Genomic DNA, 16,379 nt, shown 5'->3' with positions numbered 1-16,379 from the left:
ATTCACACATTAATTTGCTTAATAGCTCCAAAATTACAGGAGGAAGAAAAATGTAAGGACTTGAGTCATGGCATGAAATATGATGAATTTAATCAAAGTTTCACATGCACATTAGAAATGTAACTGCTATAATAGCAACACTTAATATATCAGTATACCTTAGATTTCTTTTTCCTCATGCGGTGGATGCGGGATGCCAGCTGGATAGTGGTGAGGGAGTCAGCGTAGTTGGTGGGGGAATCGGAGATGTGGGTGATCATGGTGGTTCTGCAGTTGATGTTGCCAAGGGACTCCCTCAGCAACATTGTCAGTTTGCTGTCCCTACAGGGTACATTTACATATTTATTATCAAACGGCACAGTAATATTTCAAAATGACAGTAAAGCTAGCTGACTTGATTCCAGGAAGAGCCATTTTGAATTCCCTGAACTGAAAAATACTCCCAAATGATGAGTCAGTAGTCTTTCATACCTGAGTAACTAAAATATAATCTTGTGTAACACCAGTGAAAGCTATTATATGAGGCTAACTAAATAAATTCAATAAACAGTCACACAGTCACAACCTGCAAGACTGTTGATACATGCAGCGACTTGCCTGAAACAATTACTTAAAGATACAACTTAACAGAAGCTAAAACACTGTAAAAGAGAATGTAAAACTAATGGTGGTTTTCTTACCTGTAAGGTACATGTTTTGCTCCATTTGCTAAAGCCATGATGACATTTCCCAGCGCATTTAGAGAAAGACATAAGCCTCCCCCTCCGTCTCTGCTTTTACTCAGGACCTTTTCACAGCTCCCCAGGTCGATAAGGTGCAGCCTGCTCCGTCCGCCTGACACTGTGCCAACGACAGAAGAAGATCCAGGTGAGCACAGCACAGTCACTCCCTCTCGGAAGTCAGTTCCTCATGCACAGTGCCACGATGACAGGAGTGGCATAGCTCAGCCCAGACTAGACGGGTGACTGTCAGAGCTGTCTAATTTATTTATGAGTAAGATTCCCACACTGAAGTCATTAAAATTGCAGCCAGACTGGTAAACTCCCACCAGATGTGTAACTCATGGTAACAAGGAGGTTCCGTTGGTTAGACACATAAAAACGAAAGAATCCACTGACAATCACAAACACATATACAGTCCCCCTCTGATGATTTAAAATACAGCGAGAGGGAATTGGCTGTCGTTGTAAAAATCACAGGGCTACACATTGTTATATGGGGGACTATGTAATTGAAACAGCAGCAACAAAACATTAGACTCCTATCATTAAGGCTTCAAATCTTCATTCGCTCTTAACCAAAGTATAATACATGCATACAAACACAGTTCTGTCTTGCAGAGGCCACAATCAATTCACCCATAAACATTGCAAATAAGGGACATGTCGGATATTCCATTCATACTTATAGTGCAATTTTCTGCCATCTATCTTACAACAAAACCACCTTATGATTATTCAGTATGAAAGAGAGGTCACCTTTATAATAATCAGCAGAGGAAATATTTAAAGACATTATACTACAGTTGTACTCATGTCTGCTTCACACATGTATGCTTCACACATGTTTCACACATTTGCTAGAATATGTGTAAAAGTGCTGTGAAATTGAACAATGACCATATTAGTTTATTGCATAAATGTGGGGTGGCAACTTTTTGGAACACTTTTGTAATCTGATGAGTTGTAGATGTAGTAATGTAATGGTACTAACTTCCACCCTTGCCGCTCTTCTCCATGCGGTACTGGTAAATGTGCAGTGTGAACAGCATGTGGGAGTTGCGTCGCTCTTCCTCATCTGCACTGGGTCTGCTGGTGCTGCGTGCGGCGATGGCTGCATCCAGGAAGAAGGCGGCTTTCTCAGCCGTCGGGGCACGTAGCTCACTCTGATTCTGGAGCTGCGGGGGAGGAGGAGGCAGAGAACAGGGTTAGTGTGCGCAAAGGAGACCACATAGGGCTTGAGAAAGAGGACAGATGTGAAAATGATACCGGAGAAGAGAGGGAAGAGAAAGAGAGGGGAGTCGGTTAATTGGACCCCAGCACACATTTCCTGCCCATTAGATTGGGTCTCGGGGGCAATTAAAACAGCAGATATGCACACAGAGGGAGGAGGATTAGGAGAGGTTATGGTGGAGCAGGAGGCAAGGGCACTTGCCATGGATGTGATGATGTGATGTGGTGGTGGTAAGATACAGAAAGAGAGTAGGGGAAAGGAGGAGGTAGAAGAGAGAGAGAAGGCGGGGGGCATCATGAAGGGAGCCCACGTGTGGCAGAGAGGAAGAGCAAGAAGAAGCGGCACAGAACTCCACAGCCTTTGAAGTCAGAGTCCATACAGATCCCCAAAAAACAACATCTGACAGCAGCACCTGTGAGTGCCTTCAAACCTCTTCCACCATCCCCCAATAACACTTCTATTGTGCTGTAGAGGGCTAGCATTAACACACAGGTAATAGATGCTGATGGATGCTGACAGGAGAGTCAATACAAAGGTAAGAAGAAAGCCATCAATACCATAGATGGGTTTGGTGGAAATATAAAGCAAGGATTTCAGAGGCGAAGTGGGATAGAGCGAGACTGACTAGGATGTCCTAGGAGATAAAAACACACATACACACACAGTCACATTCATGCACTCACAAGAAAGACTCAAACATCTATGGGAGAGGAAGAGGTAGATCATAGACAAAAAGAGATCAATGCTCAGGCAGACTAATACTTTATAACCCACAGAGAGAATAAAAGGATTAGCGAACAAAGAAAGTGTGGAGAGGTGGAATGCTTCTCACCTGAGTTCCACAGATGGGATCCTCTCTCAGATGGATGCCCGGGGACTGGCCCTCTTGCACGCTGCCTGTTGATACCTCAGACAGCAAGTCCTTCAGCTCCTCATCTTTCCCAAAGATTTCCACCGCAGACACTCGGACAGAGAAGCGCGTGCCTGTCTTCTCCTTGCGCTCATTGATGAGCTTGAAGAGCCAAGAAATGGCACAGGGCACAATGCCTAGGCTCTGAGTGGAACTGTCTTTGCCAATCATGGTGTATGTCTTGCCTGGAGATGTGTCAAAGAGAGAGAGGGGGGTGGAAATGGAAATATTGCCTTGTGTCTGGAAGCCAGCTACACTCAATAGATGTTCAAACTAAAATTACTTCTTTCTTCAAGCTGTCTCAAATGGGCAGGAAGTTGACGAAGGAATAGACATGTGTTGTGTTTAACAACTGCTGATGAAAAAAAATTAATAATGGCTGATATGGGGCTTTGGAGGTAATATCCAGTACATGCCAAATAAAAAAGTGCTAATCCAAGGACCCATTCCAGAAGCAGTAATTCTGTGGAGAATTATAGGTAGTGGAAACAGCAGCATGAGGAGAGCAAGCCCATCAGCCTAAGAGCACTGGCCAGGCCAATTACTAAGATTTTAATTACAGACTGAGCCCTTAAGCTTGGATGCAGCACCTTACCCCTCACCCCTCACCCCCACTCCAGACTCACTACCCATTCCTTTTTCTCCAATCTGCCATTCCTTGACTCACCCCAGTGCACTGCTGAGCCAATTGTGGACATCAAGTGTAGCTAACAAAGAGCAATGAGAGTTTCTTTGGCTAACAAAGGCTCTTGTCTAATCTCTTGCCAGTGGAGGAGCTTACCAAGCTTGACTTGGCCGAAGCAGAAGATGCAGCCGTCTGCACCGTTCACCACAGACTGGATGACCTCAGCTACTGTCCCTGAGCACACCTCAGCCTGTAAAAAACACACAGAGACAGCCCCCTCACAGTCAATTTACAATTCAGCCACATCCAAGAAATCCTATCAATAAACAGGCATACAAGAGAACAATGAATCCAAAATTATATCCTAACTAAACAGGTATTTGGCATTTGTACACCAAATCACATTAATGGTTTCAGTATTTTTCTTCACTCAGGAGTGTGTGTGTTTATGTGTGTTTGTGTGTGCTGCAACGTGTGGCTCATGTTTGCAAACTGTTTCAGCATGGGTCCTCTGGGGCAAGGCTTCTGTAGCAGAGGCACCTTCCCATACATCACACAGCAAACAAGGCCTCTAATAGCAGAACAGCTTGCTGTTACTGTTAGCCACCAGCAGTGCTGTCCCAGCGGCACAATCTAGCAGCTTGGACTCAGCTCTGCAGCAGCAGCATTTAGGCTTTAGCTATCAGCAGCTTACTTAGGAAAATACTTGCTCGAAGTAGGTGGTATGATAGAGGATCTGAGACTCTCACCGCTACGGAAACGCCGTCCTACACCAGTGATGACAATCTCCTCAGCTCTCGTAGCTATTTAGAGTTTACCGCACCATGGGGAAATGCATAAAATACTTTTTAGGAAATTTTGCAGTGAGTGACATAGATACAATCATTCCATTAAAAGAAAATGGTGTTTGGTTTAAGCTGTGGAGAGAGCAAAACTGCTCCCAAGTCGCCATATAGTAAAACATGTACATGACCTTTGTCTTTGATCTCAGTGAGTATGCCTGCTGTAGGCTGCAGAGGTCTGAGGTTAGATATAGCTGTTCTATGAAAGGAGAGGTTAGATATAACTGGAGTGGATTCACATCATTCCCCAGAGGGCTTAAAAGCCCCAGCTGTTAGGCCCACACTGGTAAGAATGCCCCCTGACCTAAGACAGGCATTTTTTTATAAGCCCCTGGCCACACCCTGCCAGCATAAAGACATCCCTTTGCCCTTGAGAGGCTGAATTCCCTCAAGACACCTTAAAAAAAACCACATACATACACACACAAACATACATATAGTACACATCCCCGGCTGCCCCTTACTTGTGAGGCATCCTGGGTAAAAACAGCATCGAAGGCGAATATCTTTGGAACAGCCACAGTGGCGGATCTCCTGTGTCCTGAACTGGAGTGTGGGCTGGATGCAGGGTCATAGAGGGTCAGTTGCTTCTTTCTGCTGTCCACTTTCAAGAAGGACTGAGACTCTGAGGAGTCTGCAGCCTCCAGAGATGGACAGATACGCATCATCACTTTCACCTAAACCACAGAGTGAGACAGATAGCAAAGAGAAAAAACCCAAAAAGGGTAGATTAGAAAGTGTGAAACTATAAAACATGAAAAATGGGCAGACAAACTCAGCAGAGAGACGTAAGAATGCATTTTTCAGGTTCAGCACAGAGAATGAAAAATTACAGGCTAAGCTTAACATATTTTACTTACAGTGCACTAACAGAGGAAAGAGAAGAAATGTATGGTAGGCATTCTGAATATAGGTTAGATGCAAACTGAGAGCATGGCTCAGCTTTGTACATTAATTTCACATCCACTTTGTCAGAGTTGATGGACATTGAAGGTTGCCATAGAAACACTCACACTGACAATCCGATGGGTCAACACATTGTCTATTGAAAGGCAGCAAGGGGCGTATTGAAAGTCATAGCAGAAAATGGTGGAAATGAATGTGTGTGAAGCGCCATGCTGGGGGATTATCTCTAGCGGGGTTGTTTTTCTGGACCAGGAGCAGCTCACCAGCATGGGAGTACAGGAGCATATGGACCCCTCTTATCCCACCTACTCACTCTTCCTCCTTCTCCTCTCTCTCCCCTCTGTTGCCTGGAAAATGGCAGCTCCACATGAAGAAGTCCGAAACCCACCCTGTTGCATTCTGGGGCTTGACATTCATAAAGTGAGCTTACAGTCTTAACACATTCCACAGGTCATGGTACAGTTCATCATGCCTGCATCGTACGCTAAATAGGATGACGGCTTATGTCTAAAGGTGTTGATTTGGCACTGCTCTGACAAGCCCGTTCGTGTCAAACGTTATTTCCGTGGTTACGGGACTGACGTCATTCTGCCAGTTGTGTATAGCGGCACCTCTTACAAACAATGGCAAAAAAATTTCCTGCCTCTACCATGTTGCACATATGTACTGTGTGTGGTTTTTGTGGGTGTGGTCGTGCTTGCTCTATGACACCCCATTTACAATCACCTTCTTTTGCAATTCTGACAACTCTACTGTATATTGCCTTGCAATCTGATGGTCAAAAATAAACCTCTACTATATCTCCAAAGGCACTGCGGAAATATATCTGTGACTGGCAGGAGACATAAATGGCTCTTGGGATATGTATAGCAGTCTTTGGAGTCCCTGTCAACTGAGTGTTTAGTGTTACGCCTTGCATTATATCAACTGAACAGTTTCTATATCCTACAGTATATATGATAGGGAACTCAATCCTGAGCCATTTCAAAGCTTCTTGAAAAAGTACCCATGATGCCTCTCAGGCATTGAAATAAAAACCTTAAAATATAGCTAACTCCCTTCCCTTTTTGAAGGAAGACTTTCACTCAACCTGGGACTCTCCACTCTCTTCACGGCTACACAAAAGGCCCATTCTTACCCTCACTAGTATATAAATATTGCTACAAATCCAGGCTCCAGCACTCTGAAACACTGTCACTGAAAATCCCTTTCTTTCAGTGAGTGAATTCACTCTTGGATTCCCAGGCCAAGTGCAAACTCTCTTTATACTCCACAGGGGGCTGTTATCGTGACTGACGTGTGCATATGTTGAGTAAATTACATTTGCTATGACATTTAAACTGAGCTTCCACATATGACTGCTGAGTCTCTGTCTACCACACAGAGGCTACCAGGCAAGCTAATGTCTCAGTTTTATTTATGTTGGCAGAGATCAGATACTGGAGGCTACAGAGGATTGGCTACAGTATTTTCACACCTCAGACTCCCTGCTAATGGCCCCTGTTTCTCTGTCCCTTGATCCCCCAGAAAACCCATTAGTGTGGCTTGGCATTCCTCCATCCACTCAACTGCCTGAAAGAACTGTGTCTAGGTCAAAAGTGGAGAAGTGGAAGTGAACCACATACAGTTGATGGAAACAAGACATTCACCTAAGTCGGTTGAATTAATATGAAACAGACGCAGGCAATGTCAAAACCGTGTCGGCTACTGAAAATGTTGTCGCAATTGTGTTTCCACAAGCAAAAGAGAGATAGGGACAAAGAAACAGAGAAAGCACATTGATGTGTTTGCTTTACAATAAGAAAACCTGAAAATCTGGCCTGATAGGCTTAGAAGAATATCATGAATCTTGATTTCCCCTTTAAAACCAGCCCCTTTAGCTGCACAGATGTACAGTATACCTCAGGTGTGGGCTTGAGGAGGCTTGTTAATAACACAGGTTTTTTATGAAGTCCGTGTGTCAGTAGGAGATTTACAATATCAGGAAAAATCTCAACCGTCTGTATACCTGGCAACAGAAGCTAGCACTTCCTATCCAGGTGGGATCTAATCTTGTTAGGGGACTTCTTCTGCTTTATAAATACAGGACGCCAGCTCAGACAAACAATACCCAATAAACCACAAAGGAAGAGCGATGTGTTTGTACAGCTTTGTTTAATGACCGTCCTATTGCTGCCAGCCTGACTTTCATCATTGCACACTGTACCTAAAATGGAATTCGACATCCTGCTGTTAACGTGACCACAGATTTGTGAATTATAGTTTTTACTGTTTTTCTGTATTCAAGCAGAGGAATGCTGCTCTCACAAACTGAATGAATTCATGACATTCCAGGAGGCTTATCTGACTACATCTACATGGCCTGGACCAGACGGCACGCTGCCTGTGGACCAGTGTGTTGCCACCCTGCATTCTCCCCTTTAAAAAGGAGTCTGTGTGTATCTGTATGTTTGTGTGTGTAGTTGTGTAGGGGTGTGTGGGGTGGGGGTTATGGGGGCTTACATGAGCAGAGCCTGTATGTATCTGTTATGCATTATCTGAACTTTACGAGCATTGAGTCTTTTAGGTATACTTATACAGGTCTGTTCTCACCTTTCCCATCCCTGGGTTCTCTTTCACTTTGGAGACGGCTCGGAGCAGGCATGGCGGGGCAGGGGGCGGCGAGACCTGCAGGATGCCACTGAAGTTGGTGGGGTAAATGGAGGGCTCCTGTGGGTGGAGCAGTGAGGGCTGGTGCTTCTTCCGTTTGGAGGACAGGTTCAGCTTCTGAGCTGCCCTGGAAGGGGGAAAAAAAATTGAGGTTGAAGCTAAACTTAGAAAACCACCATTAAGTTCATACATAAGCCAGTCATTATTTTGCTCAGGTGATGTTTTCTCCCAACCAAGAGATTATTGATTTTAAATGTCTAGCTTGATATTTTCTAAGGGTGTGCTACAAAGCCTTTAGAAATCCCACACTGAAACTGTAACATAAAAGGTCAACAAGCTCCTTTTAGTTTCTCAAAGTAAAAAAGTCAGCAGGAGTGCTACATTGTGCACTCCCGACCATTCCTCACTATAAAACTGCTTTTCATCCAACTCCTAACTCAAACTCCCCTACCAAGAAAGGTAATGCTTCAGCTCTCCACTTCAACTAGAGCAGGTAGAGTTCTCTTATACCTTGATTTTTGCAACAGAAACTGCAAATCCATAAGATGACTGATTACCAGGCAAGGCTCCTTGACTGTCAGGGACCAAATATAGGCTGTCATAGCAGGAAGGCACAGTAAATGCATGCATTTATCTTGATCAAATACAAAACAACTGTCATAGACATGACAGGCGAGGACTGCTGGAACACTGCCCTCTGGGATATAGTCATGTCTATCGCTGTTACTTAAGCTACGCAATTATGACAGGGAATGTCCACCCATCATTTAAGTCAAAGCAGGAGCATGTACTATATGTTGGCAGTTTAGATCATTTACATTAAACAAGCTGGCCAACACCAGCAGATGAGAGGCAGGTAGGTAAACCCAGCTCTCTCCTCTATTTAAGTGGTATCTAGACAAACAAATGTCTGTCAAAGCAGTTCTGCTGTGCTGGCCCTACAGAACCCTCTGCTGTAACTGAATCCAGCTTTATGACAGTCTTCTAATTAAAATCCACTGTCATCCTGGCTTCTTGTCTCCCAGAGTCAGTGCTGAGGAGACACAGATTGGTCACAGGGCCAGCTGAGTCAGGCACATGCACTTCTTTCTGTCTAAACTCCTGCAACTCAAAGGACAGCACCAATATATATGCACAGCCTGCAGGGAATCTGGCCAGACTTAAAGTGGTTCCAGGTATGGCATTGCCCTGGATCAGCTAACACTGTACCTCAGCTGGAAATTCAAGGTCAGGGAGGAAAGTAATACTCAAAGGAAATTCAAATGCACTCAAAAGGTTTTCTCTCAAGCAGTCGGATTTCAGAGAAAAGCAGGAAAGACAAAGAGACGGTTGTCAACACAAAGGAAAGAGTGGCACGGAGAATGAAAGAAAATTGGAGTGAGAGATTAAAAGATGAGAAATCTGCAGAGCAAGGGATTTCAGGAGAATTAAAAGAAGCAGAGCATGTGAAAAAAAGAGAAAGAGGGAGAGAGCAAAAGCAAAAAAGAGCAGATCCATTTGGGTCCTGGTGACCAGCAGTTTCCTAATAGGCCAGTCTGAGCTCATTAATCCAGCTCTGGGCTCCTCCGGACAGGACTGGGTGGGCTACTGCCAAAAACACAACACATCCGGGAGTGACAACCGGCCCCCCACCTCTCCTCAACACTCCCCTCTCCACTGTACGCCCCCTGCAGTGACAGCTCAAGAGCACAATCAGGGAACACACTGTCGGCTGATGGAATAATTATTGCATCCAAGTAGGCTACAGGAGAAGGCTCTCCCCAGGGAGCTGATACCATGCGAGACGGATCGTGTGACTGAAAAAAATGAGATGGAATAGATGAATGTGAGATGGAGAGAAAGAAAGGGGAAACTACACCAGAGTACACGTGGCTGTGTGCAACTACGTGTGTGTGTGTGTGTGTGTGTGGGCTTGTGAGTATGTATGCGCATTTATGAGAGGTATCCGCAGCACAATCATTCAAGATAAATGTACCCTGTCTCTCTGTCTCTGTCTCTCTGTCTCCCTCTCTCTCACCTCATTCTGTCTGTTCCCTCTTTCAGCAAAAAGATAAATCAAGCGTCAGGAGTCACCATATGACACCATGAAGAAAAAAAAGGCACTAGATGGATTTATAATTGCCTTGACCAGTGAAGAGTGCTCCCAACCTAAAGCTGAGCTTGTAACCTTGAGGTTTAATTCATGCTGCACAATGACGATCGGTGCACACGTGTTCTTCAATGGAAGGTGAGAAAAAAAGGATGATATTGCTGGGGGTTTTTTTCACCACAACCACACGTACACATGGAAATTAATTGCTTGTCACTTTCTCTCTCTACCTCTCCCTCCCTCCTTTTCTCTTCCTCTCTCTGCCTTACACAACTATATGATCAGTCAATGGAAAATAGGCAGTACAGTAAACAGCAAGTCCACCTGTTCACTCCCAATCTCCATGCAAATGAAGCTGTTTTCCTACACAACTTAAATGCTCAAAGGAGAAACTGTGGGGCTAGCGAAGCAGAAGCTCTGACAGAGTCAGTTTTAAGTTAGTACAAAATATTTACATACTGTATATGCTCTGTTGAGTGCTGTACAAACTGAACCAAAGGTTTGTTTCAACATGCACCAGTAAGAAAATGTGGGTATGGTGTACTTACAGCTCTTTCCAGTCCATTATCTAGTTTATGCCTATGGTCAAAAAACAAACAATTGATAGAGTTCAACTTTGCGGTCCATGTCTGTGTTGTCACTGTTCTCCATTACTTGCACATTTGATACGCCGGCACAGTCGCCGAGAACAGAGCGAGGCGGGGCTGCTCACTAGTTGGGGCACAGGAGTCCTCTTTGCTCTGATCGCAATCATCGAGGTTCTACTTGATTTCACAGAGGTTTGTAAGAAGCTGGGTGGGCGGAGGGAGAACCAGGTGGAGGAGGCGTGGGTGTCATAGTAACTAAATGGAACAAGCGCCAGGTGGGGCAGGGTGCAGGTGGGCAGACAGGATGAGTACCCTGCAGAAAAAGCAGTACGTTCACAGTGAGGGGTGCGGGTAGTCCATAGAGCTTCTTAAAAGGAGGCAAGGAGCAGGTCAGGATGAGAAAGAGCACCTCCTCTGTTCATTCGCCACTAAAGCACCTCTAACTCTTTCCATGCCTCTTCACCAGATAAAGTTCAGCGTCAGTACAATGATGCAAAAACCCAGCAACAGCTTGCTCCCCAACTCAGTTTTCCACTCCTTCTTTCACATCGAATTCTGCATTCATACCACAGGCCGCATGGTTGTCTCTCATTCAGTTAATCCACTGTGGTGTGTCTGCTGTGAGTGGCTGCAGGTCTGATGCCCAGGTCCTTCCCAGAGTCTCTGCTGCTTACATGCAGGAGGAAGGGGAGAGAATCAGCACGCCTGGCTGGGCTGGAAGATTTCCTTGGGTGGCTGAGAATGAGGAGAATTCCTAGTCCTGTTCCGCCTCTCTGTCCTTCTCCTGCTATCGGAAAAATGCTGGCAGCTGTCCTGCCGTGTCTCTCTCTCTCTAACACACACACACACACTCCCTACTCTTTCCCTGCCTCCCTCCTCTCCCTCTCTCTCTCTTTCTTTCCTCAGCCCAGCCCCTTTTCTCTCCGACTGCCAGACGAGGTGTCAGCGCTCAATTGCTGGCTGCTCGCGGCGCAATTTGCGAGTACTCTCTTTCTCTCTCTACCCACACACACACACTCTGTCTGAAACTAACCCCAGCACACACACATGTATGCACCCCACCACACGTCACATGAATACTTAATGCATACAGGAGCCTCCTCTTCTTTTAGGGTCCCACACTTCAAACAGATTTGGTTAGTATGCCTACAGTGCATGCATGAGCATGAGTGTGTATGTGAGTGTACACTTGTGCACATTTGTATTTTTTGCCTCTGTTGAAGGATTTAATTAGCCAGATGAATAAGAGTGTTATTAATCATAAGGAGTGACACACAGATAAGGAAAGATATACTTAAGAGCAGAAAGATAGATTGCCTGAATGAGCGATGCTCTGACTCTGACTGGGAGAGAGAGGGAGAGGACAGACAATGAACAGATGACATCTTAGAAAGGCAGATTTATGCTGGCCAGTGGGAAAGAGTGTAGCCAGTCAATGTTCAAGGGTAAAAAGGGGAATGAAAGCATGTGAGTGGGCGAGCGCTGGGGTGAAAGTACCCTGTATTCCCTGGGCTGCCAATTTACCAGTAAGCCCTCTCAGCCACCGACCAGCTAGCCTTGTTTGAAAGGCTGCTGCTTTGGCTGCAGAGTGCCTACTACAACATATCGGCAGACAGAGTGGGTGTGAGACTTGCCAGATGAAAGTGCATTCAGCACAAACACACCAAGCTCTCTCTGCCTCTCTCCCTCTGACACAGTGCCCCTTATATGAACTCCACTGGATTAAATTTGGAGGCAAAATAACCTGAAAAATAAAACCCACGACTGCCTACCTATTTGGAAAGCACAATATAGTAATGAAGCAGTTTGATATATCACATAACCTTTACCTCCCACCTTGCCACAGCATGCTTACTTCTGTTTTTCTGCAGTGTGTCCAAATTCATTTGCCTGAGGTGGGCTTATTTTAAAGAGCAAGAACCGTCTCCCGAAGTGTTGACATGTGCTACTTTTACACTGAATCCCTTAAATCATGATTGGTCAATGAGTAGAAGACAACACTAATGTGGACATTGGTCACCCTGACAGTGCAACCAGTCATTATTCTCATGCTCATTGCTGCTACCCTCAGTGTGGATTCAAGTGTTATATATCAAAATGACGTAATAATATGGAACAGCCACAGTTGGAACTGTCCTGATAGCCTTTCAGCTCCATCACTGTCTCCTTATGAACAGACCTTAGGGACAGATAATGATTGTAATATATATAAATGAGCCAAAGCAAGACAGATGGAAAATCAAGGATCGTTTGAAATAAAAGGTCTCCTGGTGCCTTTGTTCAACAAAGGACATCTAGATTTTCGTCCTCCCTATAGAGGGAGTGACAGTGAGGGAGGAGGAGAGGAGGTCAATGACCGGAGAACAGAGAGAGTGGAGAAGCTGTGTTTACCCGCTGCTTTCAAAGCTTCACTTTGGCCTGCTGTCAATAATCGGTCCAGCCCTCTTTTCAAGCTTTGTCAAATTAACAAGAGAAATTCCTCTGCCCCAAAGAATCATTAGCTGGCGCACCCATTAGCTTGTTTGTGCAAATTTGTCTCTGTTCTCCCGTCCAGCTATACAGCTCTTTAGGTAGCCCCTTTCTGTGGCTAATTACCATGTTGGCCACATTTACTATCCTTGACATTTCCTTTCTGTGATTCTCTTTTTTTCCCTCCACAGACAAGATAAGGCTGCTCTGGCCATTCATGCAGCGATCAGATCAGTGGGTCTGATATCAGACTGCTTTATCCCCCCCACAGTGAGTCTGCCTCACACTGCTGCTGATTAGCAGGCCGGCATAGTTCTTCATGAATGGAGATAGGAATACTGGGCTCCAGCCAGCCTCAACACCAAGCAATGATAATGACTACAGCACAATGAGTCAGGTTCGCTTGCTGCTGGAGACATTCACAATTTATCCTGGACTCAGTAATAAAGGCATTTGTGAGATTTTTAGAGTTGAGATAGGTGCATGAAACCCTGTTGTGATGTGCTAGAGACATTGCCAAGCCCAAAATGCCATATCAGCAGATGGTCATGATTGATTGGGCTAGATGTGTGTTGGTCTATCAGGTGAGGTGCTATGTTTTTGGGTCATAAAATAATCAATAGGAAACCTCCCCACAGCTAAAATCAGTAAACACTGTCTTATTGATGGGCTGCCCTTGACACGATCAAACAGCCCTCTGCCCCAAAGGTGTGGGGGGATAACATAAATCTACCAACTGAGCTCAACTATTAGAAAAATACAGACTTATTTTGGTTAAAGCAAGAGCACCAGACTAATGTCCAGCCTCCACAGTGAAGACAGGCATTGCTGCATGGTTTACGCTTTGCCAAATTCGGGTTGGATTAAAACAAATCTGCATCTCTGTGCAGGCCTCAATGGCCATGGTCCAGGGTCACCCGCAGCCTGACCCAGCAGCCGCTTAGCTTCAGTGGTGATTAAGCGACCATGACATCAGCCAGTGAACACACACAAATTCATATGGTGCACTGACAAGGGGAGATGATGTCATACTCTGCCAATCAGCCCTGGCAGCAAGAAGGCCCACCCAGACAAGATTTACTAGCGAGGTCAGAATGCTGATCATTAAGTATGAGACAAATGCTTCGACACCATAAAACACTTTTTCTCAGAGTCAACCATTGTGGCTGTATCTAAATGGGTCAAATACTGTTTGCTGTGAGTGTCAGCATCCCCTATATGTATGGCCATTCATGTATAAATATATGCATTACCTCAACACTAAAAGCTGAGGTGGTCACATAGGGTGGGCTCTTAAAATAACCAAAAAAATATGTGGATTCGGGTTACCTGAGACACAGCATTAGGCACATGGGGACAATAACAGACGAACAGGCTGTTGAATGTATGACAAAGCTGATCCAAGCCTCCTGTGTGGCACAGAGGTTTAGTCTGGTAATGAGCCTGTCTCCTTTCTAAAGTCCCCCTGCAATCAAGGGACCACTGGTATAAACATTAATTTTGTTTTTCTCACTTCCTCTCCATTATCCTAAATCACTCAAAACAACTAATGCCTGAGGCTGCAACATCCTGAATACAGTGATTAATCTATGAATGTGGTTCAACAAATGTTAATTGTAGCAAAAATGTGCAATTTTACTTCACAGAAGCTGCAAAAAAAACAAAAACTCCCACCTGGAGATACAGAAACAGACATTCCCCTTCATGCAGTGTGGCTATCTTATCATTCAGATTCAGATTAGCGTCAACCAAAACCCAGATCTTTCCAGTCATTTTGAAAAATGTGTTTCCTCTCTCCTTTAGCAGCCCAAGATACATTAAAATGGAAGAGAGAACCAAAAGGCTTATCTGGCTGTCAGTTGAATCTTATCAATCCAAAGCTCCGAAGCTTTCAACTGACTGCCAGCCTGTTTCCTCCCGCATGGTTGTTTTAATGGTAGTCTGAAGGTAGAGCTCCCCTGTCCTGTGTTGGTTTATACAACAGCAGTTTGCAGGAAGTGGCCAAACACCTCCAGGCTAGGATTTATACTCTTCCTATAAATCCCCAGAAATAGATAAACGGATCCCAGCTAAACTAGACAGCAATGAGTGTGATGTCCATTTAGCTGAGCAACATCCTGCCTGGCATGTTCCAAACACATTGGACCAAGGCCTTTAAGAAAATCTCTTTGTTCCAGCGAGGTGTTCAACAAGCCTTTTGTTCCTGCAGTGTCTGGCCTTGGACACAGAATACCAAATGGGGCATCATTTGTGTGCTGACTGCTGACAGCCCAAGGCTGCACACACATCTTCACTGCACCAATCCCTTACCAATTAGGTAAGGCCAAATGCATTCATGTAACATCTGTGAATACAATGTGCTGTCATAGAAAAGAAAATATTCCCCACAAAAACTGATGTCGTCTTATGCAACTGACTAGTCATATTCATGTCAGAGATTAAAGGAGATCTTCTGTCAGAGCAAGAGAGATACACACCTCTTTGCGTAAATAAAATCCTAAATGGAAAACGGGGGATTAGGGCATCCTCTGGAGAACAGCTTGAATAACAGGAGATAATTTGAAACACATGGGAAGAAAGAAAGGGAGTGCAAGTGAGGAACAGAGAAGACAGCAGTATAGGGCTAAGGATGGCAATGAAAAAATAATAAATTAGAGATCACTGAGATGCAGTAGGAGAAATAATTTCCAAATACAGTCAGTAAGAGCGACAGAAAGAAAGAGGCAGTGAGAGAGGGAGCAGCAGGGTGTAAGCCAAGTCCTCTCTTCGATCAGCGGGCATGGCTCTGTGCCAGTGATGCGTTGTCCATGAGGAGGTAAATCATTTTCTGCCTGAGAAAGAAACAGGAAAAAATGATCGTTGGGGCTATGCCACAGCCAGCTTGGAATTGCTTTATTCCCAAAGATGGGAATCCCCAGTCGGCCAAGAATAAATGGAACAGTTGGCTCCAAAAAGTGAAAAAACTCATCAATATTCAAGAAAGCCTGGTTTGGTGCTACAGTGTTGTAAGCAACAGTAGATTTAAGCACTGGCTTTTATCAACGCAGCGGTAAAAGCAACTTCTTAATTCAGTCACCCTGATTTTGTTGTGAAATATCAAGGGAACTATGTTATGCTGATTTATCTTCTGTGCCTTTGGACATCAGATCAAGAAGAAAAGGCTCACGCCAATAGATTCTCATTTCCCAAAGGACTGTGCAAAGACGGTGCTCTGTGCCTGTGCCAAGGTTAAACCCTTAATAATGGACGAGGGAATATTTTTGCAGTAACACTCCACAGGAGTGTGTAACAAACCCTTCTTGAGGTACCACTGACATCCGGTGTTTTTGTGTTTAATGATCTGCCCATA

The 16,379-nt window shown here is 44.7% G+C and overlaps 1 protein-coding gene across 6 annotated transcripts in view; it reads right to left on the bottom strand.

Moving 5' to 3' along the window:
• kif26ab (kinesin family member 26Ab) overlaps positions 1-16,379 on the bottom strand; it is a 69,141-nt gene that overhangs the window by 8,250 nt on the left and 44,512 nt on the right. For 5 of the 6 annotated variants that reach the window (XM_044166454.1, XM_044166453.1, XM_044166455.1 and 2 more), the window contains 7 exons: positions 7,829-8,012; positions 4,795-5,007; positions 3,645-3,738; positions 2,786-3,048; positions 1,714-1,897; positions 681-840; positions 159-321 (listed from right to left, as the gene is read on the bottom strand). In XM_044166454.1, the coding sequence (XP_044022389.1) occupies positions 159-321; positions 681-840; positions 1,714-1,897; positions 2,786-3,048; positions 3,645-3,738; positions 4,795-5,007; positions 7,829-8,012 (1,261 nt within the window). Of the gene's footprint in view, positions 1-158; positions 322-680; positions 841-1,713; positions 1,898-2,785; positions 3,049-3,644; positions 3,739-4,794; positions 5,008-7,828; positions 8,013-10,522; positions 11,483-16,379 lie in introns of those variants that run through there. The other variant, XM_044166459.1, reaches the window with a different exon arrangement.

The sequence above is a fragment of the Siniperca chuatsi genome, linkage group LG15 (genome assembly GCF_020085105.1).
Source record: "Siniperca chuatsi isolate FFG_IHB_CAS linkage group LG15, ASM2008510v1, whole genome shotgun sequence".
Classification (NCBI taxonomy): Eukaryota; Metazoa; Chordata; class Actinopteri; order Centrarchiformes; family Sinipercidae; genus Siniperca; species Siniperca chuatsi.
This window is presented reverse-complemented; position numbering and strand designations above follow the sequence as displayed.